This window comes from Arachis stenosperma, chromosome 7 (assembly GCF_014773155.1).
Source record: "Arachis stenosperma cultivar V10309 chromosome 7, arast.V10309.gnm1.PFL2, whole genome shotgun sequence".
Classification (NCBI taxonomy): Eukaryota; Viridiplantae; Streptophyta; class Magnoliopsida; order Fabales; family Fabaceae; genus Arachis; species Arachis stenosperma.
In genome coordinates this window covers 73767107-73791901 of record NC_080383.1, presented here as the reverse complement: position 1 = coordinate 73791901, position 24795 = coordinate 73767107, and the positions used below count along the sequence as shown (strand labels likewise).

Sequence of the window (24795 nt, the reverse complement as noted above, 5' to 3'; positions counted from 1 at the left end):
TAAAAATATTTTAAAATTATAAAGACACTTATATTTTTATTAAATAACAATAAAAATTAATTTATCAAGTTTTTTACTAACATTTAATATAAAATTATTATATCTAATAAAAATAAAAGATCAAAAACGAATTTAATGATCAAGATTTTTAAAAATTAAATTATTTACTACAAATTTTTTAAGAACTAACTTAGGATGTTATTAAATATAAATTCACAACTATCATATGCTCCATTAAAAATTAAAATAGCTGATAAAGTTAAACTAATATTTTTAGTTTTTTCTTTTTTAAATACGATGCATAATGAATAATGAATAAAGATAAGGATAAATTTAATAATTAGGATCGATAAATATGGCATATGGCACAAGATGGGAAGGATACTTTGTAGGAAGAGATGGCGTGGTCAATTAGTGAGTACTGAGTACCATTATAGTAGAGTAGTATTGTTATTCCCGCAATGTTTGTTTTCCATTGAAATTCGAGTATTAAACAATTTAATTTAATGAATACTGCTTCATGAATCGTTACAGGGTCCAGAGTTAGTTCACTTCTCCGATCAGAAGTACGTGTTATGGGTTCATTATTCCATTGGGACACTTGTTGGAGGACAGTACCCTTTTCTGTTCCAACCAATTCCTCTTCCGCGGTTTCCTCAAGAACAAGGCCATGGCCAAAATTTGTGAGTATTCTTCAACTGTTTTGGTTTTCCTATGTTAATTTCTCTTTGATTCTTTGGTTCTCATATTTTGTTGAGTGAAATTATTTTCAGATGAATTGGGCAAGAATGGATTCTTGCTATGCAGCAGCATCGTTCAAGTAAGTACTGCAATGAATTTTGTGGTTCAGAAATTTTCATATTCTGTTCTTTGCTTGGGATTTTTCATATTGTTTCATACATTTCTTTGCTATTTAGTGCTGGGTGCTTGAAGAAATAATCCCTAACTTTTAGAAGTGACTAAATTGGTCTCTGATTTTACAAATGTGAATCTGATCTAAATTAGTTAGATGGACTCATTTTGGTTAATTGCTTTTATATTGGTGTAAAAATTAAAATGAGTTTAATTAACCAATTTGGGACCGTGATATGATCATACTGAAGTCTTAGCCACGCTACCTTACTGAGGATGTTATGCTGGCACTGTAACACTCCATGTTAGTACTGTGTTAGCGACTTAGTGGCAGTTGAATTAGGGACGAATGGAGATTCATGATTTGTGAGTTCGGAGACCAATTTGGTCATTTACAAAAGTCAAGGATTATTTTGATGAGGGTTTGAAATTTTAGGGACCGAATTGAATATTATCTCTGATAGAAAGTGAAGCCAAGTTAACATTCATACTATAAAATAGTAATGGGATTTTTTTTTAAGTTATCTCTATTGAATGAACCAATCTTGATTCCTATTGCAACCCTGCAAATTTAACTAATACACTATTATTTTATTATTAATTAAAAAAATACGTAGACATTTGCTTTTCACTTTCCAACACTATTAATCCCTTCCGTTGGACAAAAAATTGGAAAAAGTTGAACAATGAACTCTCTCGTTGGAGATGCTCTAACAAAAAAGTTGGGAGTTCAAATCGGGCATAGAAAGTTATGACTAGCCGTTTGCCCTTAGGTGGATGATCTCCAGCGGAAGAGTTAGTCACTATGTTTGGAGGTGGATACTCCGAAGAATAATGTGTGTTTCATTGATTGTAGGGAGAAACAATCAGAAAACAAGGATACTGAAGCTGGTGGTGACCATGAGTTATTTGGGTTGATGAAACAAAGGTTTCTGAGTTTCAAGAACCACAAATACATGTAAGAGTTTGCTTGCATATCTTTCTCCTTCTCAGTTTTGCCAAACAAAAATGTTTAGTTTCCTTTTGGTAGTCTTGCGGTGCCTTATAAGCTATATTTCTTTTAGACAGGAAAGAGTTGGAGCATTTCCAAGCATTGTCTAAAGCTCAATATCCAAAGGTAATAGCAAAGTATGCATTTAGATTTATTTTATCAAAATGCTTAGTTAGTTTGTTGGTCTCTACAATTTCACTAAATTTTTAATTAAATCTTATAATTTAAAAGTTTGTAATTGAGTTCTTAGATAAAAAGTTTCAATTAGGTCCCCTCAAGTATTTTTCTGTTAAAAAATACAAAATATTTTTGGAAAATTTGTTTTTGTATTTAATATAGAATGAATTTTAAAATATTCTAGAATTTTCGATTATGTATTTTTTGCGTAAAATAATAACTAGTGTAGATCTAATTATAATTTTTTGTCTTATATAGGAACCTAATTACAAATTTTAAAGTATAAGGATTTAATTAAAAATTTTATAAAATTATATAGACTAATAAGGTAATTAAACCTTATTAAAAACTAAAAAGAACTTGCCATTAGAAAAGCAAAATTTATCACTTTTTCCCTTCAAGCTATTTATAGTCAGGTTCTAAAAAAATGCACTTTCTCGGAGTTTTTTTAATAATTAAAAGCACATTTTAAGTTGCCTATCCAAATGCAAAATTACTTTTCTTAAAAAAAAATTCTTTGAAAAATAAGTATAAACGTTACTTCTTTTTTGTAGTAAATCCAAATGCAGCATATAATGTATTTGTTACTTAATTATCCTTCTTTTCCATGAATATTCTCAGCATCACATTTTAACGTTGACTTTGGATAACGCCATGTTGTACAACATTTTTTAGTTCAAAATAAACTGAGAAGATTGGTCTTAAAACTGATAAGTTCCAATTTTAGTTTATGGTGATTGCTTGTGCAGACTCTAGGGTATGTCCTTCAAATATATTAGGATTCCAACCTGGAGAAGCCTTTATGATACGCAACATTGCTAATCTTGTACCTCTAATGAAGGTATCTGCATAATTGCTTCGGATTAATTTTGCCTATACATGTTAGTTGTTAGTTATTCGTCTTAATTTTGTTCCTTCTATTGGTTCATGATGGCAGAATGGACCATCAGAGTGTAATGCTGCTCTTGAGTTTGCAGTTACTACTCTAGAGGTACATTTTTATTTATATTTAAACCTTAGGATATCTACATCCTAGTTGTTATAAGTACTTAGTGTCATGTCACAACTTGTCTCAAAATCTTAAGCTAATTCGAGAAGGTACTGTTATATTTCTAACATGCTCTCTCAAGTAAGAGTTTCTTTTGAGTTTGCTTGAATTTTTGCATAGGCTTTCTTTCTCTTTTAATTTGAACTCTAGACCTTTCAATCATAATACCACTTCTCCTAAAAGCTTAAACTAATAGGAGAAGACAACATGAATAGTTATATTTCTACCCTTAGCAACCCTCACTTCTTAAGCTAATACTTTTAGTTGAGTTAGACCGGCTCAATTTTAATATGACATGTGCTTATCCTATGGTTGTTACCTATTCATAGACCACTCTATATTTTTATTATATCAAGGGGTAGCTTTTGCGGTTGAATTAGGATACACAAATTGATTCTTAAAACTTAATGGAAAAAAATAATTTTGGTTTCTCTGTATATGTTCATGTGCAAAAGCATTAGCAAAGACTTTTGCTATTACACAAACAAATGTCTAGAATGAGAATTATAATACTATTGAAGAAATGAGTGTTTCCCTTTCTTTTTTATTTGGCTTGTGTATGCTATATGCTTATAAATGCTAGTAGATTATATACCCTGTTGACAGATGCATATTTCAAATTGGTTCATGAAATTTTTAGGTAGAGAATATATTAGTCATTGGTCATAGTAGCTGTGCAGGAATTGAAAACCTGATGAAAATTCAAGAAGATGTAGAATCAAGGTATGTTATGTCTTGCTAGCTATACAGCTCTAAGTAACTTTATTTCACCATTGAAATCTTTGCTTGGTATGGCTATAAAACTTATTAGGAGTTCATTCTTGTTCTTCTAGAAGCTTCATAAACAAGTGGGTGACCAATGGGAATGTTGCAAAATTGAGGACAAAAGCAGCCACAGCTCATCTTAGCTTCGCTCAGCAATGCAGATTCTGTGAGAAGGTATCCATCATAATTATTTGTTAAGAATATATCAGACTAAGTGATATCTATATAATTGCCTATGCTTATAGTGGCTATTCAATTTTAAAAACATTGCTAAAATTGAATCTTACTATTTAACAACACTATTTAATTTAAAAAATAAAAATAAAAAGTGTTACGTCGAAAATATAAGAAAATGTGACTTTAATTTTAACAACACTTTCTACATATTGCTAAAATTGTTTAACCATCATAACCACCATAACTATGGGCACTATAGACTCCACCTACAAATTATAATGTTTGAACTTAAATTAACATTGGTCAAGTAGTAAACAAACACATCAATTTCTTAATGGTGTTAAATTTGAGCTCTAAAAATGATATATAAATAGACACCCCCGCCAGACTAATGAAATCTTAGTAATTATTGAGAAATGTTAGGAGATAATCAGAATTTATTGTTTTTGGCCATCACTTAGCCATCAATTCAATTCATTTAGTCTAGTAATCTAACAACATAGTTTATTCCATACTTTTAAACATTAATGATTAACTGATGACCCAAAATAATAAATTCTAATGGTCTTCGATTACTAGAGATAGACAAAATAGTACTGCTCAAATATAAGAAAATGTATTAGAAACATTTATGCAGACTCTTTTGATCCAATAATATCTGTCGCATTAATAAAACTGATACATCCAATATTTAACGTATGTATAAATACATTCATTTTTTGGTGTATCAATTCATTCAATTGTCAATGTGACACTTATTATAATATTAGACGATGGCATAATAATAATAATAATAATAATAATAATAATAATAATAATAATAATAATAATAATAAAGTATTCAAGAATAAATTGTAGAACTACTATAGTTTTCCAAGACAATTGATGAAGTAATAATGTTCATTAAATTTTTTTACAGGAATCTATAAACCAGTCATTGTTGAACATGCTCAGTTATCCATGGATAGAAGATAAAGTGAGAAGTGGGTTACTTTCTCTTCATGGAGGGTACTATGATTTCTCGAGTTGCATGTTTGAGAAGTGGACCCTTGATTTTAATGGATGCACTGTCAATGAAGAAAGCAGTAGTTATGCTATCAAAGAACAAGAATTCTGGTCCTGACTGTGCTGCGCTTTATTTCATAGACGTGCAGGACTGGCACCTCTATACACACTATACTATTACCAATGGGGGCCTTAAAAGGATGGGGGGTTATATAATTAATGTGAGAATAAATCAATAAAATTTCGGTAGAATGCTAGTATATACATGCAAATTTGCAAACAAATTAAATGAATGATTTTTACACTTAGTGTCGGCTTTTTTTAGAATTTACTATAGTAAACTAGTAATATTGAAGGACAAACTAATTTCATTTGGTTGAGTGGTCAACTTACTCGTTCGTTTAAATAATTGTTAAAAGTTCGAAATTTACTTTGTGTATGTAATAATTTATTGGTCAGTAGAAGTCTTCAAAAGAAATTTTAATCTACGAAAAATTTATATTTGGTCTATCCAAATGAAAAGTACAACAACAACGAAGCTTTGTCCTATTAGGTGGGGTCAGCTACATGGATTAAACGATGCTATTGAGTTCTATCATGTATGATATTTACAGAGAGATTATTTATATGTAGATTTCGTTTGACCAGCTCATTGATGATTTTTCTAGGTCTTTTTCTGCTTTTCACCATTTATCCACCTTCCATCTTATCCACCCTCGTAACTGAATGTTTTATCGGTCTTCTTCTTGTAAGAACTGTAATTAATTAACCGCTTAATTAAAATAATTTAATAGTCCAAAATATGTTCAAAAATTTAGAATATTAATTAGAAAATTTAAATATGATATTTGGACTCAGTAGATTTTTTGAGTTGAAAAATGTAATATTTTGCGAAAATTGCTTAAAAATGCATACCGATAAATTAGCTGGTAGTATCGCTTTAGGTCTGTCCGATACTGCGTGAGAATAATAAAAAAAACTACAGAAAAACTTAGGAAAATAATTAAAGCCGAAAATCAGATGACAATTCTAAAGGTTTGGCCCAATTTTAGGCCAAACGGGTCAAAAACGATAACGGGTTGGACTGGATCGCCCAAGTAGGGCCAAGCCCAGCATATATAAACACTCAAATGCACTCATCTCAGCTCATTAAACACTTGCATGAGAGTGAGAGCTGCTGAGGTGAGAAGAGAGGTGAGGGTTTCTAAAACACTATTTATCTCCAACTTCATTTAACCATAACTCGAGTTATGGTGCTCCGATTCGTAAACGGTTTGCGACGACACAAAACTCTCATCGAGCCCATTATTTCTATCTAACTTTTGTTGGTAAGATTTTGAAACTCCCTCTCCATTCTGTAGCTCTATGAATTTCAAAAATTAAGGTTGGAGTTTTGAGTAGATTTTTGTGTTTTCGTTGTTTAGGTGCTAACCATTAGTGAGAAATTGTAGAGTTTCATCTCCAATTTCTATAGATAAGATAAGCTTTCTCAAAATCCTTGTAGTTTGGTATATTGTGAATATTAGGTATTGATTTTTATGAAATATATAATGTTAGTTTAAGCATTGGTGCTTGTTGGAGTTGTCTTGGCTATTTTGAAGCATTTGGATTGGAATTGGTGGTTTGATTGTGATTGAAAGCTTGTGGGATCCAAATTTTGGTATATTGTGCATATTGAGAATTGGCTAAGGCATAGTTTCAGTTTTCTCTATGTAATATGTAGTGTTTCTGGACACTTAGGCTAGTGTATCATAGGATAGGATTGAATTGAATATATGGATGCTTGAATTGTGATTGTGTTATATGCATGTTAATGGAAGTTGAATAAATGGTATGGTTGAGATATGATTGTGGTGGAATGTTAATATGATGATGATTGTGTGTATGGAATATTATTGATAAATAAGGTTGTTAAGATTTGATTGAAGAATTAGTGAATTGAATGGTAAATTAGGTGTGGAAATGATAGAGAAAATGGAATGATAAGTGATGAAATATATGGATGTGATTGTGGGTGTGAATGGTAAGTTTTAGTGTGAATTAGAATGTTTGTGAATTGGTTTTGCTTGTGGAGTTTTGAAATTTAGAGAACCTTACTGATTTTTGTAAAATTTAGTTTTTGACGAACTTTGGCGGATTATAATTTGAGCCTTGATAAACCCCAATTTCGTGGTTTATTTTGTATTGAATTAGGTGGATTTTATTAACTTTTCTCACATTTATTCAATAAAATAGCATGGTTTTGTAAATCTCCCTAAATTGTGCTTAATGATTAAAAACATATTTTTTAGGCCCTAAAATTGATAATTTAATTCACTTTAATTCCATTCGATACCTTTATATGTGTGTTGAATGATTTCAGGCTTAGAAGGCAAAGATTAGATTGAATGAATGAAGAAAAAGCATGTAAAAGTGGAGAATTCATGAAAAAATGAATTTTTGGAAGTCTGCCATGTGAGGCGTACGCGTAACCTATGTGTACGCGTGACCAGAACTCGTCAAGTGATGCGTATGCGTGACAAGCAGCACGTGACCTCATTAATGAAACATGCTGAGGGCGATTTTTGGGGCTGCAGAAGCCCAATCCAATTAATTTCTGAAGCTATTTCATGAAAAACTCAAGAGAAAACAAGGGGAGAGCAATTAGAATAGTTTAGTAACATGCTTTAGGTCATATTCTAGAGAGAGAAGCTCTCTCTTCTCTCTAGAATTAGGGTAGATTAGGTTAGATTTCTCTTAGGTTTATGCTTTAATTTTTTCTTTGATTTAGTTTCTTTACAATTTATTGTTCCTACGTCTTTGTTCTTTTAGTTTCATTTGCTATATCTTTTATTTTGTTCCTTTATGTTCATGACTCTTGTTAGTTTTAATTTCCATTAATGCAATTTATTTTTTATGTTTTTATTGTTTAATTGACTTGTTATTGTTATTTTATTACCTTAGGTAGTTGTAGAATTTATTATTTCTTGCAATGTTGCCATGCTTTCCTTTTATGCTTTCCAAGTGTTTGAGAAAATACTTGGTTGGATTTTAGAGTAGATTTTTCTATTCTTAGCTTGGGTTAGTAACTTGGATAACCTTGAGTTACTAATATCCAAGTGATTGATAATTTGTTTCCATTGACTCTAGTCTTTCACTAAATTATTTAGTGAGTTAGCTAGGACTTATATGGACTAGGATCAATTAAGATCACTTAACTTCCTCTAATTTTGGAGATGACAAAGTGGGAATGATCCTTGTAATTATCATGTTGTGGTTAGTGACAAGGATAGAGATCCCTAGCTATTAACCCTTGCTAAGACTTTTTTACCATTTGAGTTTCCTTTACTTTCTTGCTATTTACATTTCTTGTTCCTTATTTCAAAACCCCAAAAATATTACCTCATAATGAATAACATGAACACTTTCCTGCAATTCCTTGAGAGACGACTCGAGGTTTAAATACTCTCGATTTTTATTGGGTTTGCACTTGTGACAAATAAATTAAACTTTGATTGAGGGTTGATTGTTGATTTGGATCTATACTTCGACGGAATTATTTTGTGAAATTCCTAACCGACATTTATCCCTTCATCAAGCCTCGATTTATAAAATTGATTAGATTTTATTTTAAATTGAAGATGGTTTAAAGACCTTCAAAATGATATGAAGAAGTCCTTGGCAGGGCCAACAAGTTCCTGAGGACATCATTCTTTATATCGTCATCTAGGAATTTTTCAAGATCAATAATTATTGTACTTAAAGAAGTCCTCTATCAACAATTTACATAATATTAACGAAAAGGCACGTTTAACTATTTTAACATAAAAAAATAAATTATAAAATTAACTCAGAGAAAAACATATCTGGAGAAGGCAAGAAGCACAAAGCAAGCCAGTAAGCTGTAAGTAGTGAGTGAAAGAGGAGTGCTTGCTGCTTACTAGTGAGATGACGACAGAGGAAGGATGGACCGGAGACTGCAAATCGAAGAGACGAGCGGTGAGGAAAGTGACGGTAATGAGAGAAGTGCGAGCGAAGTGAGTTCGGTAAGGGAGAGCGGCGAGGTAAGCGACTGAGCGACAACGACGGTGAGCGACTGAGCAAGGTAAGCGACGGAGGCGGTGAGCAAGGTGGCTGTTGTGTGTGTTTCTAGAATCTGGGTAAGTGAGTATGAGGGATGGCTGTTGTGCTGTGTGTGTTTCTAGGATCTGGGTAAGTCGGTAAATAGGTATGACCATATGAGGGAGGAGAGTGGGCAACCCTAATTTCTAAAAGGGATATATATATGAGGGAATATATGCACTCCGGGGCGGGTTCACCATGAACCGGACCCCGCCTCGCCCCGATCAACACCCCGCCCTGTCCAGGACCCGCCCCGCTTCAGGTCAGATTTAAACCCATCCCAACCGGGTAGGGCGGGTCGGGTACCCGTGGGTTCGAGTACTCCTACAACCCCTAGGCGTGAGGGAGGCTTAAAGGATGTCCGCTAGGCGCAGGAATAAGCCACCGCGCGTAAGGATCTTCCGCCGGGCATGGAATGCATGCAAAGGGGTCCGCCAAGCGTGGGCCTGGTCCGCCGGGCATGGGCCTTGCGTGCCTGCTTGCTCCGTAGCATGTGGCTTCATTTTTCTTAGGGCAAGCTTTCTTTAGGCTACACTTTTGCTGTTTTGAATTTTTTTATTTTTGATTATTTTTGGGCTAAAAACTCCTGAAATCATAAAAACACTAACACAACTCCAAATATTTGATTATTTATTAATTTCTATTAGAAAACATAAAAAATTTTATTGAAATCTAAAAGAATAAATAAGAAAAAGACCTTAAAAATCGCTTAAAATGACGTGTCATCATATATTATTGAATAATATGAACAATATAAGGAATTAAGGCATATGTGTAAATGATTGGCTCTAGTGGGATCATCTACAACCAAGAATAAAGATAATGAGGAAGAGGACTTAAAGAAGAGAGAATAGCCAGAGCAGCAAATGGAATCAGAGAGAAGGCTACAAATTACTTCACACCCTCTCTGATGCATGCTCTTGCCTTAATATTATTGCTCACTAACCAGTTATGTGATGACCCTTTTCACGCAAGTTATAAGGCTCCTTTTTTCATCACTTTACTTTGCACATGTGAGGGACTATCAACTTTGGTTGTATGCCCTCTCTTTGTATCATTACTTTCCCCTTTAAAAATGATATTGCCCTTAAGGTTGAAGGCTGAAAATTATTGCTGCATCACCTCGTATGGTTCCCAAGTAGCTTCCTCTAAAGGTATCTCCTGCCGTTTCACTAAAATCTATTCTTGCTTATGCTCATCCTTCTTACTCATTCGATGGCCCAAAATCAGTTGAGGTTGGATTCCAAGCCCTTCTCATCCAAAAGCAATAAAGTGGTATATGAGTACTCCTTAGTTCGCCCTTACACTGTTTGAGCAATGAAACATGGAAGACGAAATGGATTTTTGTTGTCGGTGGGAGTTACAGTCAATAAACCATCTTTCAGATTCTAGCTACTATTGAAAAAGGACCAAAATATCTCATTTCCAACTTCTAATTCTTGCGTCATATCAATGATTATTGTCGGTACAGTTGTAGTTTGATGAAAACATAGTTTTCCACCCTAAGTTCCACCTTTTTTCTTTTCCTATCTGCCCTTTGTTTCATGCGTAGCTGAGCTCTTTGGAAGTTTAGCTTTAGCATTGCGAGAATCTTATCTCGTTGCTATAATTTCTCCTGAACTACTGAAGTATCTGTTGTGTTAGCCTCATCATTTTATGGGAGGGGATCTCAAATAAAAATAGCCTTGAATGGGGGCATTCCAATCGCAGAATAATATAATGTATTGTAGCTAAAAGTAGCCTATGGTAAGAGATGATACCAATCACGAGGATTTTCTTAAGTATAGTGGCGTAAGTACATCTCCAAGCATATATTCAAAATCTCTATTTGTCCATCCGATTCGAGATGGTATGTTAAACTTCGTGCCAACCAGATTTCCTACCTACCACAGCATTGTTCTCAAAATTTACTAGTAAATACCTTATCTCTGTCAGAAACAATGGATTGAGGAGTACCATGCACACTAACTACATTTCTAAGAAAATCATCCACTACTTTCTGTGCTATAAAATTTGCTGGCAAGGCAACGAAGTGGGAAAACTTGGATAAGCAGCCCACCACCACTAAGATGATTGAGCAACCATGTGATGTTGGAAGCCTAGTGATAAAATCCATGGATATCATACCCAATATGATATGGAATGGAAAGCGGTTCAAGCAAGCCGATCGGTGGTTGGGTACTATATTTTGCTTGTTGAAAAGTGGTGCAAGCTACCACATATTCCTTAACTGTTTTGGCCATGTGTTTCCAATAAAAATGTGTAGATGTCTTGGTTAAATTCTTGTAGTATTCACCATACCCCTCATAGAATGAATCATGATACTAATCTTTGTTAAACCATATATTTTTGGGATCACTAATTTATCTCCCTAATACCACAAGCCTTATCATCACTGCAATTTACCCAATTTTATCTCACATTCAATAAATTCATCATCGGGTTTATAAGTCTCCAGCTCTTGTCACAATCGAGACATCCAAGAGCATCCAATGATGGTGAGGTTAAAGAAGGACCTTGACAATGCATTAGCTCCTTGATTCTCATTCCCTTTCTTGTATTCTAAAGTCATATCCCAATAAGTTAGAGAGCATGAGTTGTTGTTCAGGAGTTTGTATGCTCTGCGCTTAGAACTCCTTGAGGCTCTTATGATCGATTCGGATCACAAATTTATGCCCCAACAAGTAATGTCAAAACTTAGCCACTACCACTTGGATTGCTTGCATTTCTCTAACATATACAGATTGGTTTTGATTCAAGTTAGAGAGCTTCTTGGAAAAGTAAGCTATGGGATGGCCTTCTTGACTTAGCATAGCGCCAATACCTGCCCTTGATGCATCCATTTCTAGCACAAGCTGTTTAGAAAAATCAGGCATTGCTAACACGAGAAGAACTGAGAGAGCGAGTTGAGATTAGATGGAAGAGCTGCTAGAGGAAGAAAGGGCGGAGGGAGCTCGTGCGATGAGAGTATCGGCGAAGAGAGCTCGTGCGACAAAGGGAGTAGACTGGTGCACGAAATTGGAAATCACAATTCTTCACAACTTTGCACAACTAACCAGTAAGTACACTGGGTCGTCCAAGTAATACCTTACGTGAGTAAGGGTCGAATCCCACGGAGATTGTCGGCTTGAAGCAAGCTATGGTTATCTTGTAACTCTTAGTCAGGATAATAATAAATCCAGTTTTAATTGGTAGTAAATAAAAAGCATGGATTAAATAATACTTGTTATGCAGTAATGGAGAATATGTTAGAGTTTTGGAGATGCTTTGTCTTCTGAATCTCTGCTTTTCCCCTGTCTTCTTCTTCACGCACGCAAGGTTCCTCCTATGGCAAGTTGTGTGTTGGTGGATCACCGTTGTCAATGGCTACCATCCGTCCTCTCAGTGCAAATGGTCCAGGTGCGCTGTCACCGCACGGCTAATCATCTGTCGGTTCTCACTCATGCTAGAATAGGATCCATTGATCTTTTTGCGTCTGTCACTACACCCAACCCTTGTGAGTTTGAAGCTAGTCAAAGTCATTCAATCCCTGAATCCAACTCAGAATACCACAGACAAGGTTTAGACTTTCCAGATTCTCAAGAATGCTGCTAATGGATTCTAGCATATACCACAAAGATTCTGATTAAGGAATCCAAGAGGTACTCATTCAATCTAAGGTAGAACGGAGGTGGTTATTAGGCACGCGTTCATAGATTGAGAACGGTGATGAGTGTCACGGATCATCACATTCATCATATTGAAGTGCGAATGAATATCTTAGATAGAAATAAGCGTGTTTGAATAGAAAACAAAAATAATTGCATTAATCCATCAAGACACAGCAGAGCTCCTCACCCCAACAACAGAGTTTAGAGACTCATGCCTTCAAAGAGTACAAAGTTCAGATCTAAAAATGTCATGAGGTACAGAATAAATCTCTAAAAGTTGTTTAAATACTAAACTAGTAACCTAGGTTTACAGAAAATGAGTAAACTAAGATAGATAGTGCAGAAATCCACTTCTGGGGCCCACTTGGTGTGTGCTGGGGCTGAGACTTGAGCTTTTCACGTGCCTGGGCTGTTTCTGGAGTTAAACATCAGGTTGTAACCTGTTTTGGGCGTTTAACTCCAATTTGCAACCTGTTTCTGGCGTTTAACGCTAGAATGGAACATGGAACTGGCGTTAAACGCCAGTTTACGTCGTTTATCTTTGAGCAAAGTATGGACTATTATATATTGCTGGAAAGTCCTGGATGTCTACTTTCCTACCCAATTGAGAGCGCACCAATTGGACTCCTGTAGCTCCAAAAAATCCATTCCGAGTGCAGGAAGGTCAGAATTCAATAACATCAGCAGTCCTTTTTCAGCCTGAATCAGATTTTTGCTTAGCTCCCTCAATTTCAGCCAGAAAATACCTGAAATCACAAAAAAATACACAAACTCATAGTAAAGTCCAGAAATATGAATTTTGCCTAAAAACTAATAAAAACATACTAAAAAGTAGCTAGAACCTACTAAAAACTACCTAAAAATAATGCCAAAAAGCGTATAAATTATCCGCTCATCATAACACCAAACTTAAATTGTTGCTTGTCCCCAAGCAACTGAAAATCAAATAGGATAAAAAAGAAGAGAATATACTATAAATTCCAAAATATCAATGAAGCTTAGTTCTAATTAGATGAGTGGGACTAGTAGCTTTTTGCTTCTGAACAGTTTTGGCATCTCACTTTATCCTTTGAAGTTTAGAATGATTGGCATCTATAGGAACTCAGAATTTAGATAGTGTTATTGATTCTCCTAGTTTAGTATGTTGATTCTTGAACACAGCTACTTTATGAGTCTTAGCCGTGGTCCTAAGCACTTTGTTTTTCAGTATTACCACCGGATACATAAATGCCACAGACACATAACTGGGTAAACCTTTTCAGATTGTGACCTAGCTTTGCTAAAGTCCCCAATTAGAGGTGTCCAGAGTTCTTAAGCACACTCTTTTGCTTTGGATCACGACTTTAACCACTCAGTATAAAGCTTTTCACTTGGACCTGCATGCCACAAGAACATGGTTAGGGACAGCTTGATTTAGCCGCTTAGGCCTGGATTTATTTCCTTGGGCCCTCCTATCCATTGATGTTCAAAGCCTTGGATCTTTTTTACCCTTGCCTTTTGGTTTTAAGGGGCTATTGACTTTTAATGCTGCTCCTTTTTTTCACTGCTTTTTCTTGCTTCAAGAATCAATTTCATGATTTTTCAGATCATCAATAACATTTCTCTTGTTCATCATTCTTTCAAAAGCCAACAATTTTAACATTCATAAAATTCAATATAAAAAATATGCACTGTTCAAGCATTCATTCAGAAAAAAAAAGTATTGTCACCACATCAATATAATTAAACTAATTTCAAGGATGAATTCAAAACTCATGTACTTCTTGTTTTTTTTATTTTAGAACATTTTTCATTTAAAAGAGGTGAAGGATTCATGGAATTATTCATTGCTTTAAGACATAGACACTAGACAATAATGATCATGTAGTAAAAACACAAAACATAGACAAACATAAAGTATGAAAATAAAAAAAAAACAGAAAAATAAGAACAAGGAAGTTAAGGAATGAGTCCACCTTAGTGATGGCGGCTTGTTCTTCCTCTTGAAGATCTAATGGTGCTCCTCTATGTCTCTTCCTTGCCTTTGTTGCTTTTCCCTCAAGGCTCTTTGATCTACAGTCAAATGCTCTACCACTGAACTATGGACCCTTGAGATGAACCTCTCCATCTCTCATGACTCAGATGTGGAAGCAACTGCCTTCCCTTTCCTCTTTCTAGAGGTTTCTCTGGCCTTAGGTGCCATAAATGGTTATGGAAAAACAAAAAGCAACATTTTTTTCACACCAAACTTAAAAGGTTTGCTCATCCTCAAGCAAAAGAAGAAAGAAGGGAGTAGAAAGAGAAGTGGAGGAGATGGAGGTGTGTGAATGGGTGGGTTTGGGAGGGGAATGGTTTGAATTTGAATGGTGAGGTAGGTGGGGATCCTGTGGGGTCTACAGATCCTGAGGTGTCAAGGATTTCTCATCCCTGCACCATTTAGGCGTGTAGAACACCCTCTTAGTGCAATTCTGGCGTTTAACGCCAGACTGCTGCTTGTTTCTAGCGTTAAACGCCAGCTTGCAGCCTGTTTTTGGCGTTTAACGCCAGCTTGATGCTCCTTTCTGGTGTCAAATGCCAGTCTGATGCTTCTTACTAGCGTTTAAACGCCAGTAAGCTTATCCTCCAAGGTGTGCTATTTTTAATGCTGTTTTTTATTTTGCTTTAATTTTTGCAGTTGTTATTGTGACTTCACATGATCATCAACCTAAAGAAAACACAAAAAAACAATGGAATTTTAACATAGATAGATAAAATTGGGTTGCCTCCCAATAAGCGCTTCTTTATCGTCTTTAGCTGGACTATTACTGAGCTTTAATCCAGTCTCAGTCTTGAATGGCAAAAAGTTGCTCATCCGAAAAGGTTTCAGATATCTCAGTAAGAGGGAGGGATGTCCCTTCTACTGGTTCTATTCGGACAGGTAATCTGCTACTTGGTTCTCTTTCCCTTTTTTGTCTCTTATTTCTATATCAAACTCTTGCAGAAGCAACACCCATCTTATGAGCCTGGGTTTTGAATCCTGCTTTGTGAGTAGATATTTAAGAGCAGCATGGTCAGTGTACACAATCACTTTTGATCCTACTAAATAGGATCTAAACTTGTCAATGGCATAAACCATTGCAAGCAATTCCTTTTCTGTGGTTATATAGTTCTTCTGTGCATCATTTAGAACACGGTTGGCATAATAAATGACGTGCAGAAGCTTGTCATGCCTCTGTCCCAACACTGCACCAATGGCATGGTCACTGGCATCACACATTAGTTCAAATAGTAATGTCCAGTCTGGTACAGAGATGACTGGTGCTGTGACCAGCTTAGCTTTCAGAGTCTCAAACGCCTGCAGACACTCCTTATCAAAGATAAATGGCGTGTCAGCAGCTAGCAGATTACTCAAAAATTTTACAATTTTTGAAAAATCTTTTATAAACCTCCTATAGAATTCTGCATGCCCCAGAAAGCTTCTGATTACCTTAACATTGGCAGGTGATGGTAATTTTTCAATTACCTCTACCTTAGCTTGATCCACCTCTATTTCCTTGTTTGAGATTTTGTGTCCAAGGACAATTCCTTTAGTCACCATAAAGTGACATTTCTCCCAGTTTAAAACCAGGTTAGTCTCTTAGCACCTCTTTAGAACAAGTGCTAGATGGTCAAGACAGGAGCTGAATGAGTCTCCAAATACTGAAAAGTCATCCATGAAGACTTCCAGAAATTTTTCCACCATATCAGAGAAAATAGAGAGCATGCACCTTTGAAAGGTTGCAGGTGCATTGCACAGACCAAATGGCATCCTTCTGTATGCAAATACTCCTGATGGACATGTGAATGTTGTTTTCTCTTGTCTTGGGGATCTACTGTAATTTGATTATAACCTGAATATCCATTCAGAAAGCAGTAGTAATCATGACCTGCTAGTCTTTCTAGCATCTGGTCTATGAATGGTAAAAGAAAATGATCCTTTCTGGTAGCTGTATTGAGCTTTCTGTAATCAATACACATACGCCACCCTGTAACTATTCTTGTAGGAACCAGTTCATTTTTTTCATTATGAACCACTGTCATGCCACCCTTCTTAGGGACGACTTGGACAGGGCTCACCAGGGGCTATCAGAAATAGGATAAATAATCACAGCCTCTAGTAATTTAGTGACCTCCTTCTACACCACCTCCTTTATGACTGGATTCAGCTGCCTCTGTGGTTGAACTACTGGCTTAGCGTCATCCTCTAATAGGATCTTGTGCATGCATCTGGCTAGGCTAATGCCCTTAAGATCACTGATGGACCACCCAAGAGCTGTCTTGTGTGTCCTCAGCACTTGAATTAGTGCTTTCTCTTCCTGTGGCTGTAAGGTAGAGCTTATGATTACAGGAAAAGTGTCACCTTCTTCCAGAAATGCATATTTCAGGGATGGTGGTAATGGTTTGAGCTCGGGTTTAGGAGGTTTCTCCTCTTCCTGAGGGATTTTCAGAGATTCTATTATTCTCTCTGGTTCCTCCAGATCAGGTTGAACATCTTTAAAGATATCCTCTAGCTCTGATTCGAGACTCTCAGTCATATTGACCTCTTCCACCAGAGAGTCAATAATATCAATAATGCTCATGCAGTCATTTGGGGTGTTTGGATGCTGGATAGCTTTGACAACATTTAACTTAAACTTGTCCTCATTGACTCTTAGGGTTAATTCCCCTTTTTGGACATCAATGAGGGTTCGTCCAGTTGCTAGTAAAGGTCTTCCTAGAATGAGAGTTGCACTCTTGTGCTCCTCCATTTTCAGCACCACAAAATCAGTGGGAAAGGCAAATGGCCCAACCTTGACAATCATGTCTTCAATCACGCTTGATGGGTATTTAATGGAGCCATCAGCAAGTTGGAGACATATCCAGGTTGGTTTGACTTCTTCAGTCAAACCAAGCTTTTTGATAGTGGATGCAGGTATTAGGTTGATACTTGCTCCAAGATCACATAGAGCTTTCTTGGTACAAGTACCCTCTAATGTGCATGGTATCATGAAGCTTCTAGGATATTTAAGCTTCTCTGGTAAGCTTTTCAGAATGACTGCATTGCATTCTTTAGTGAGGTAAACTTTTTCAGTTTCTCTCCAATCCTTCTTATGACTTAAGATCTCTTTCATGAATTTAGCATAAGAGGGTATTTGCTCAAGTGCCTCTGCAAACGAAATCCTTATTTCAAGAGTCCTAAGATAGTCTGCAAAGCAGACAAATTGCTTATCCTGTTCCGCTTGGTGGAGTTTCTGAGGATAAGGCATTTTGGCTTTGTATTCCTCAACCTTAGTTGCTGCAGGTTTATTTCCTACAGATGTGGTTGGATAAGCCTTTTTAGAGGGGTTGCTATCAGCACTTGTATGTGTCTGATCCCTCACTGGTGTTTGAATGCCAGGGTTGGAAGCTGGATTGGCGTTGGACGCCAACTTCTTACATGTTTTTGGTGTTTGAACGCCAGAACTGAGCTTCCTTTAGGCGTTTAACGCCAACTCCTTGCCTGTTTGTGGCATTTGAACGCTAAAACTGAGCATGGGTTGGGCGTTTAACGCAAGCTCTCCACCCTTTTCTGGCGTTTGAGCGCCAGAATTATTCCTCTCTGGGCTCTTACTGTCCTCAGAGGGATTTTGGATAGCAGTTTGTTCATTTCTTGGCTTCCTGCTGCCTTGAAGTGAGGTATTTAATATTTTCCCACTTCTTAATTGAACTGCTTGGCACTCTTCTGTTATTTGTTTTGATAATTATTGTTCTGTTTGCTTCAATTGTACTTCCATATTCATATTAGCCATTCTTGTGTCTTGTAGTATCTCCTTGAATTCGGCTAGCTGTTTTATTAGAAAATTTAGTTGCTTATTGATTTCAGTAACTTGTTTTGCAGGACTGAGTTCAGCAGTTACTGTTTTAGCCTCTTCTTTCATGGAAGACTCACTACTTAGGTACAGATGCTGATTTCTGGCAACTGTATCAATGAGCTCTTGAGCTTCTTCAATTGTCTTTCTCATGTGTATAGATCCACCAGCTGAGTGGTCCAAAGATATCTGAGCTTTCTCTGTAAGTCCATAATAGAAGATGTCTAACTGCACCCACTTTGAAAACATTTCAGAGGGGGCATTTTCTTAGCATCTCTTTGTATCTCTCCCAGGCATCATAAAGAGATTCATTATCTCCTTGTTTAAAGCCTTGGATGTTCTGCCTTAGCTGTGTCATCCGTTTTGGAGGGAAATATTGATTTAGGAATTTGTCTTACAACTGTTTCTATGTCCTTATGCTAGCCTTAGGTTGGTTATTTAACCACCTCTTAGCTTGGTCTTTTACAGCAAATGGAAACAGTAACAATCTGTAGACATCCTGATCTACTTCCTTATCATGTACTGTGTCAGCAATTTGTAAAAACTGTGCCAGAAACTCTGTAGGTTCTTCCTGTGGAAGACCAAAATACTAGCAACTTTGCTGCACCATGATAATGAGCTGAGGATTCAACTCAAAACCACTGACTCCGATGGAGGGTATACAGATACTACTCCCACATGAAGTAGTAGTGGGGTTAGCATATGCCCCCAGTGTCTTTCTGGACTGTTCATTTCCACTTAGGTCCATGATGGAGAAAGGGAGATGATGTGGATTTATTTTATTTATTTTATTATATTTATTAAAAAAATTTTCGAAATAATAAAATAAAATAAAATAAAAACTAAAATAAAAATAAAAAAGATTTGAAAATATTTTATGAATATTTTCAAAAAAGTGAGGAGAGAGAAAGTGGTTAAGATATTTTGAAAAATATATGATTTTAAAAAAATTTAAAAAGGATATGATTTGAAAAAGATATGATTTTTTAAAAAAAAAAACTTGACAATTAAGATATGATAAGATAAAATTTTGAAATTGAAATCTGAATTTTTATGAAAAAAATTCGAAATATTTGCTTAAAAATAGTTAGAAAAGATATTTTTTATTTTTGAATTTTATGATGAAAGAGAAAAACACACAAAAACACAAGACTTAAAATATTTAGATCTAATGCTCCTTGTTCTCGAAAATTTTGGAGAGAAAACACCAAGGAACACCAAACTTAAAAATTTTAAGATCAAAACACAAAGAAGACTCAAGAACACTTTGAAGACTCACAAGAACATCAAGAACATGAAGATAGAACACCAAACTTAAAATTTTTAGAAAAACACAATAAAATTTTCAAAAATTAAAGAAAAATTAACAAGAGAACACCAAACTTAAAGTTTGGCACAAGATTTAATCAAAGAAAAAATATTTTTGAAAAAAATTTAAAAGGAAGATACCCAATTACCAAGAACACAGGCACAACGCTCTAACCAACTGAGCTATAAATTTAACGTGTTTTAAAAAGGTATTTTTAAAGGAAAGCAAAAACATGCAATTGACACCAAACTTAAGATATGAAACTAAACTCAAACAAAAGACTCCAAGAAAAAAAATTAAAAATTAATAAAGAAAAATAATATTTTTGAAAGATTTTTTTAAAAGGAATAATAAAAGATGCAATCCTAGTGACTCTAAACCAAAAGACAAATTTTTCCTAATCTAAGAACAAGATAAACCGTCAGTTGTTCAAACTCGAACAATCCCTAGCAACGGCGCCAAAAACTTGGTGCACGAAATTGGAAATCACAATTCTTCACAACTTCGCACAACTAACCAGCAAGTGCACTGGGTCGTCCAAGTAATACCTTACGTGAGTAAGGGTCGAATCCCACGGAGATTGTCGGCTTGAAGCAAGCTATGGTTATCTTGTAACTCTTAGTCAGGATAATAATAAATCTCAGTTTTAATTGGTAGTAAATAAAAAGCATGGATTAAATAATACTTGTTATGCAGTAATGGAGAATATGTTGGAGTTTTGGAGATGCTTTGTCCTCTGAATCTCTGCTTTTCCCCTGTCTTCTTCTTCACGCACGCAAGGTTCCTCCTATGGCAAGCTGTGTGTTGGTGGATCACCGTTGTCAATGGCTACCATCCGTCCTCTCAGTGAAAATGTCCAGGTACACTGTCACCACACGGCTAATCATCTGTCGGTTCTCACTCATGCTGGAATAGGATCCATTGATCCTTTTGTGTCTGTCACTATGCCCAACCCTTATGAGTTTGAAGCTCGTCACAGTCATTCAATCCCTGAATCCTACTCGAAATACCACAGACAAGGTTTAGACTTTCCGGATTCTCAAGAATGCTGCCAATGGATTCTAGCTTATACCACAAAGATTCTGGTTAAGGAATCCAACAGATACTCATTCAATCTAAGGTAGAACGGAGGTGGTTGTCAAGCACGCGTTCATAGATTGAGAATGGTGATGAGTGTCACGGATCATCACATTCATCATATTGAAGTGCGAATGAATATCTTAGATAGAAACAAGCATGTTTGAATAGAAAACAGAAATAATTGCATTAATCCATCGAGACACAGCAGAGCTCCTCACCCCAACAATGGAGTTTAGAGACTCATGCCGTCAAAGAGTACAAAGTTCAGATCTAAAAATGTCATGAGGTACAGAATAAATCTCTAAAAGTTGTTTAAATACTAAACTAGTAACCTAGGTTTACAGAAAATGAGTAAACTAAGATAGATAGTGCAGAAATCTACTTCTAGGGCCCACTTGGTGTGTGCTGGGGCTGAGACTTGAGCTTTTCACGTGCCTGGGCTGTTTCTGGAGTTAAACATCAGGTTGTAACATGTTTTGGGCGTTTAACTCCATTTTGCAACCTGTTTCTGGCGTTTAACGCCAGAATGGAACATGGAATTGGCGTTAAACGCCAGTTTACGTCGTTTATCTTCGAGCAAAGGATAGACTATTATATATTGCTGGAAAGCCATGGATGTCTACTTTCCGACCCAATTGAGAGCGCACAAACTGGACTCCTGTAGCTCCAAAAAAATCCATTCCGAGTGCAGGGAGGTCAGAATCCAACAACATCAGCAGTCCTTTTTCAGCCTGAATCAGATTTTTGCTCAGCTCCCTCAATTTCAGTCAGAAAATACCTGAAATCACAGAAAAATACACAAACTCATAGTAAAGTCCAGAAATATGAATTTTGCCTAAAAACATACTAAAAAGTAGCTAGAACCTACTAAAAACTACCTAAAAACAATGCCAAAAAGCGTATAAATTATCCGCTCATCATAGACACGACGAGAGCAATAGCGGAGAAAGCTTGTGCGACGATTGCGGTAAAGGGAGCAAACACGATAAGAGAGACAACGAAAAGAGCTCATGCGATGATGGTGATGAATGGAGCCAATATAACAAGAGCGGCGATAAAGAAAGATCTGCGACGATGGCGATGATGAGAGCAGGCGCGACGAGAGTGTCGACAGAAAGAGCTCATGCAATGCAAGCGGTGATGGTGAGAGCTCGTGTAACGCGAGCAGTGGCAAATGCGAGCAGCAACGACATTGTTAGTGGTGGAAGAAGCTCGTGCGACGGAGAAAGGAGTGTGTTTTGTATACGAGTGTGTGAATGGAGCTTGAGAGATTGTGTTTAAAGTTAGTGTTACTCAAATTTGCGACAAATTTACTAATTGATCATATACAGTTTTTTTTGTCGGTAATAACTCTAAAATCAAAATTTTAATTTTATTGACAAAATTATTGGTAGATCTTATAATCTATCAATATTTTCAACAACAAAATTCTATTTTAAAAATTTGTGTGTAATATACTAATTTTTTAGTAATATTTGTTCATGTTTTAATTTAGTGCCAACTGTTATAAAATGATTTTTATATAGGTATTATTCAACATTCATATGTCATCATTACAAGTAAATAAAATTGACTACTGAATTTACATTAAACAACTTATTTTAATCCTAAAAATTAAAAGAGATGAATCAAATGAATCTTTGGACCAATCTTTCTTATTTTTTGGTTATTAAATTCAAAATTTTCAAAATATTTTAAATTTATTACTTTCTAGTCAATTTTTTATATGTAACTTAAATAAAATTCTCTTCACACAATACGTAAATATTTCTAAAATCTTTTGAGACTACTAGAAAATAGAAACAATGACGACAACTTGTTTATTAAAAATTTTTAAAAATTATATGGAGACTTTTATATCTTATGCGATAATATGATATCATTCTTATTTTTAAAACAATAATTTTATTTTTACATATAGTTAAACATTATACTTGTAACAATTTTTTTCTAACTTTGTTGAAATTAGAATTAAAATATTGTTTTGTTAATTTAAACTAGTCAGTTACAAAAATTTTAAGACTTAAATTAATTTTTGGTTTCTATAAAATAATTTTTTACCAAAACCAAATTGAAAAATGTGTGCTTTAATCATTTTATAATTTTTATTGAAATAATATAATTATGTATTATAAAATTTGTCAATACAAATTATTGTAAAAAAATTTGGATCTAGTAACATGTGAAAAAAAACAAAAATTAGTTGGTTTAAAAAATATTAAGAATTTTAAATTGGGATAAAATACTCTTTTAATTTTTAAACTTTTTATCAAAAATAAAAACTGTCATCGATTTTGTTATTTTCAAAAACATCCTTCATGCTTCAATAAATCCTTAAAATGGTCATTCCATTGAGAAAGATTGTTTTTTTGATAAATTTATGCTTGATAAAATAGTAATTACAATTTTTCTTTTAGAAAATATCTCCATCATCCTTCCACATCTCGAAACACCGTTTCTCACTCTATCTTTACCAAATGTTAGTCTTATATCTTAAATTGAGTTTTTAATGACCAAAAAATAATAAATGTAATCTTAAAATTTTTTTAATTAATTACTTAACAGTTGTTTAATTTCTGAAGTATTAATTTTTTTTGTAATTTATTGCAATAAAAAATTATATAAGATCTTAGAAGGATGCATTTAAAGCTCAAATACTTCAAAATATAAGACTGAATTTAGTACCCATCTCGGAAGTAATAATAACTTGATTTTTATACCTTAGAAGTTAAGAGATACATCAAAGCCTCAAAAATACATTCAAAGATGATTTGTAGTTTGGCGATGGAGATAGAAAATGAAAGGAGTACTAGATTCAAGGTGGATATTTAGTTGTAGGAGTTTTTTTCGGTGGAAAAAATATTCTCAAGATCTTGTAGGATTAGATTGTAAATGAAAATAATAAAAAAGTTATGGGCTGGTTCACAAATTGGGTAGGGTGGGAATAAGGTTTCTGTATTTTGAGCCTGGATCCTTTATGGCCCACGGTCCTGACAAAAAAAGCGATTCATGCGAGGCTTCGAGTAACTCTTCAAAAAAGAAAAAAGAATGAGGGTTACACTGTTCTTTGTTGTAAGGAGTAAATTACATAGCATCCACTACGTTTCATTCTTGTTATTTTAAAAAAAATATTTTCTTTTTTTCTATATTTAAAAATATAATTAGATATTAATATAAAAAATTTATATTAACAGTTATAAAATAAACTCAAAATAATTTTTTTGAAATAATTGAATCTTGATTCTAATTATTAATCATAACATTAGTATTCTCTCTAAATTATATGTAATAAATATTTGAAAGAAGAGAAATAAAAATATAAACTGAAAAGATACACAATAAAAATTTGAAACCAAATAAAAAAACTAAAAAAATATGTATATAATAATATATTTTTTATGTGAATAATATTATGGAATATTTTTTAATAATATTTAATTATAAATTAATATATTCTTTATAATTTTATAAATTTATTTGAATTATATTATTTTATTAATTTTATTTTTGGTAGAAATAAAATGTAAAAAGAGATAGAGAATAAGAGAGAGAGAGAGATTGTTAATTTTGAAGAGAAAAAATTTATTTTAATTGTAATGAAAGAATATCTCGTGATATATTTTGATTTGTCAAATTATAATATAAATTATAAATTATATATTAGGGTTTAAGTTTAAGGTTCAGGGTCTAATAGTTTATTGTTTGTGATTTAGGATTTAGGTTTAACATTGTTTCTTTTAGGGTTTGATATACAATTTGGTGCTTAAGGTATACGGTTTATGGGTTAGGATTTAGGGTTTAGTGTTTAGGGTTTA

General features: G+C 34.5%; 1 protein-coding gene across 2 annotated transcripts; it reads left to right on the top strand.

Annotated features, from left to right (window-relative positions):
* Positions 1-327: 327 nt before the first annotated feature.
* LOC130940666 (beta carbonic anhydrase 5, chloroplastic-like) lies at positions 328-5485 on the top strand. 2 transcript variants are annotated; one of them, XM_057868877.1, is made up of 10 exons: positions 328-414; positions 535-683; positions 774-820; positions 1709-1810; positions 1921-1969; positions 2748-2861; positions 2958-3011; positions 3709-3791; positions 3902-4007; positions 4930-5482. In XM_057868877.1, exons 1-10 carry the CDS (start codon positions 399-401, stop codon positions 5131-5133), a joined length of 924 nt encoding a protein of 307 aa, XP_057724860.1. In that variant the 5' UTR covers positions 328-398; the 3' UTR covers positions 5134-5482. The 2 variants fall into 2 exon arrangements, with proteins under 2 accessions (XP_057724860.1, XP_057724861.1); XM_057868878.1 differs by having other exon boundaries at positions 332-414; positions 3905-4007; positions 4930-5485.
* Positions 5486-24795: the final 19310 nt, after the last annotated feature.

Excerpts from the sequence above, each read along its gene's own strand:
- LOC130940666 (XM_057868877.1), top strand. Across the intron at positions 821-1,708 it reads TATGCAGCAGCATCGTTCAA|GGAGAAACAATCAGAAAACA; the intron begins GTAAGTACTGCA and ends CATTGATTGTAG. Across the intron at positions 4,008-4,929 it reads AATGCAGATTCTGTGAGAAG|GAATCTATAAACCAGTCATT; the intron begins GTATCCATCATA and ends ATTTTTTTACAG.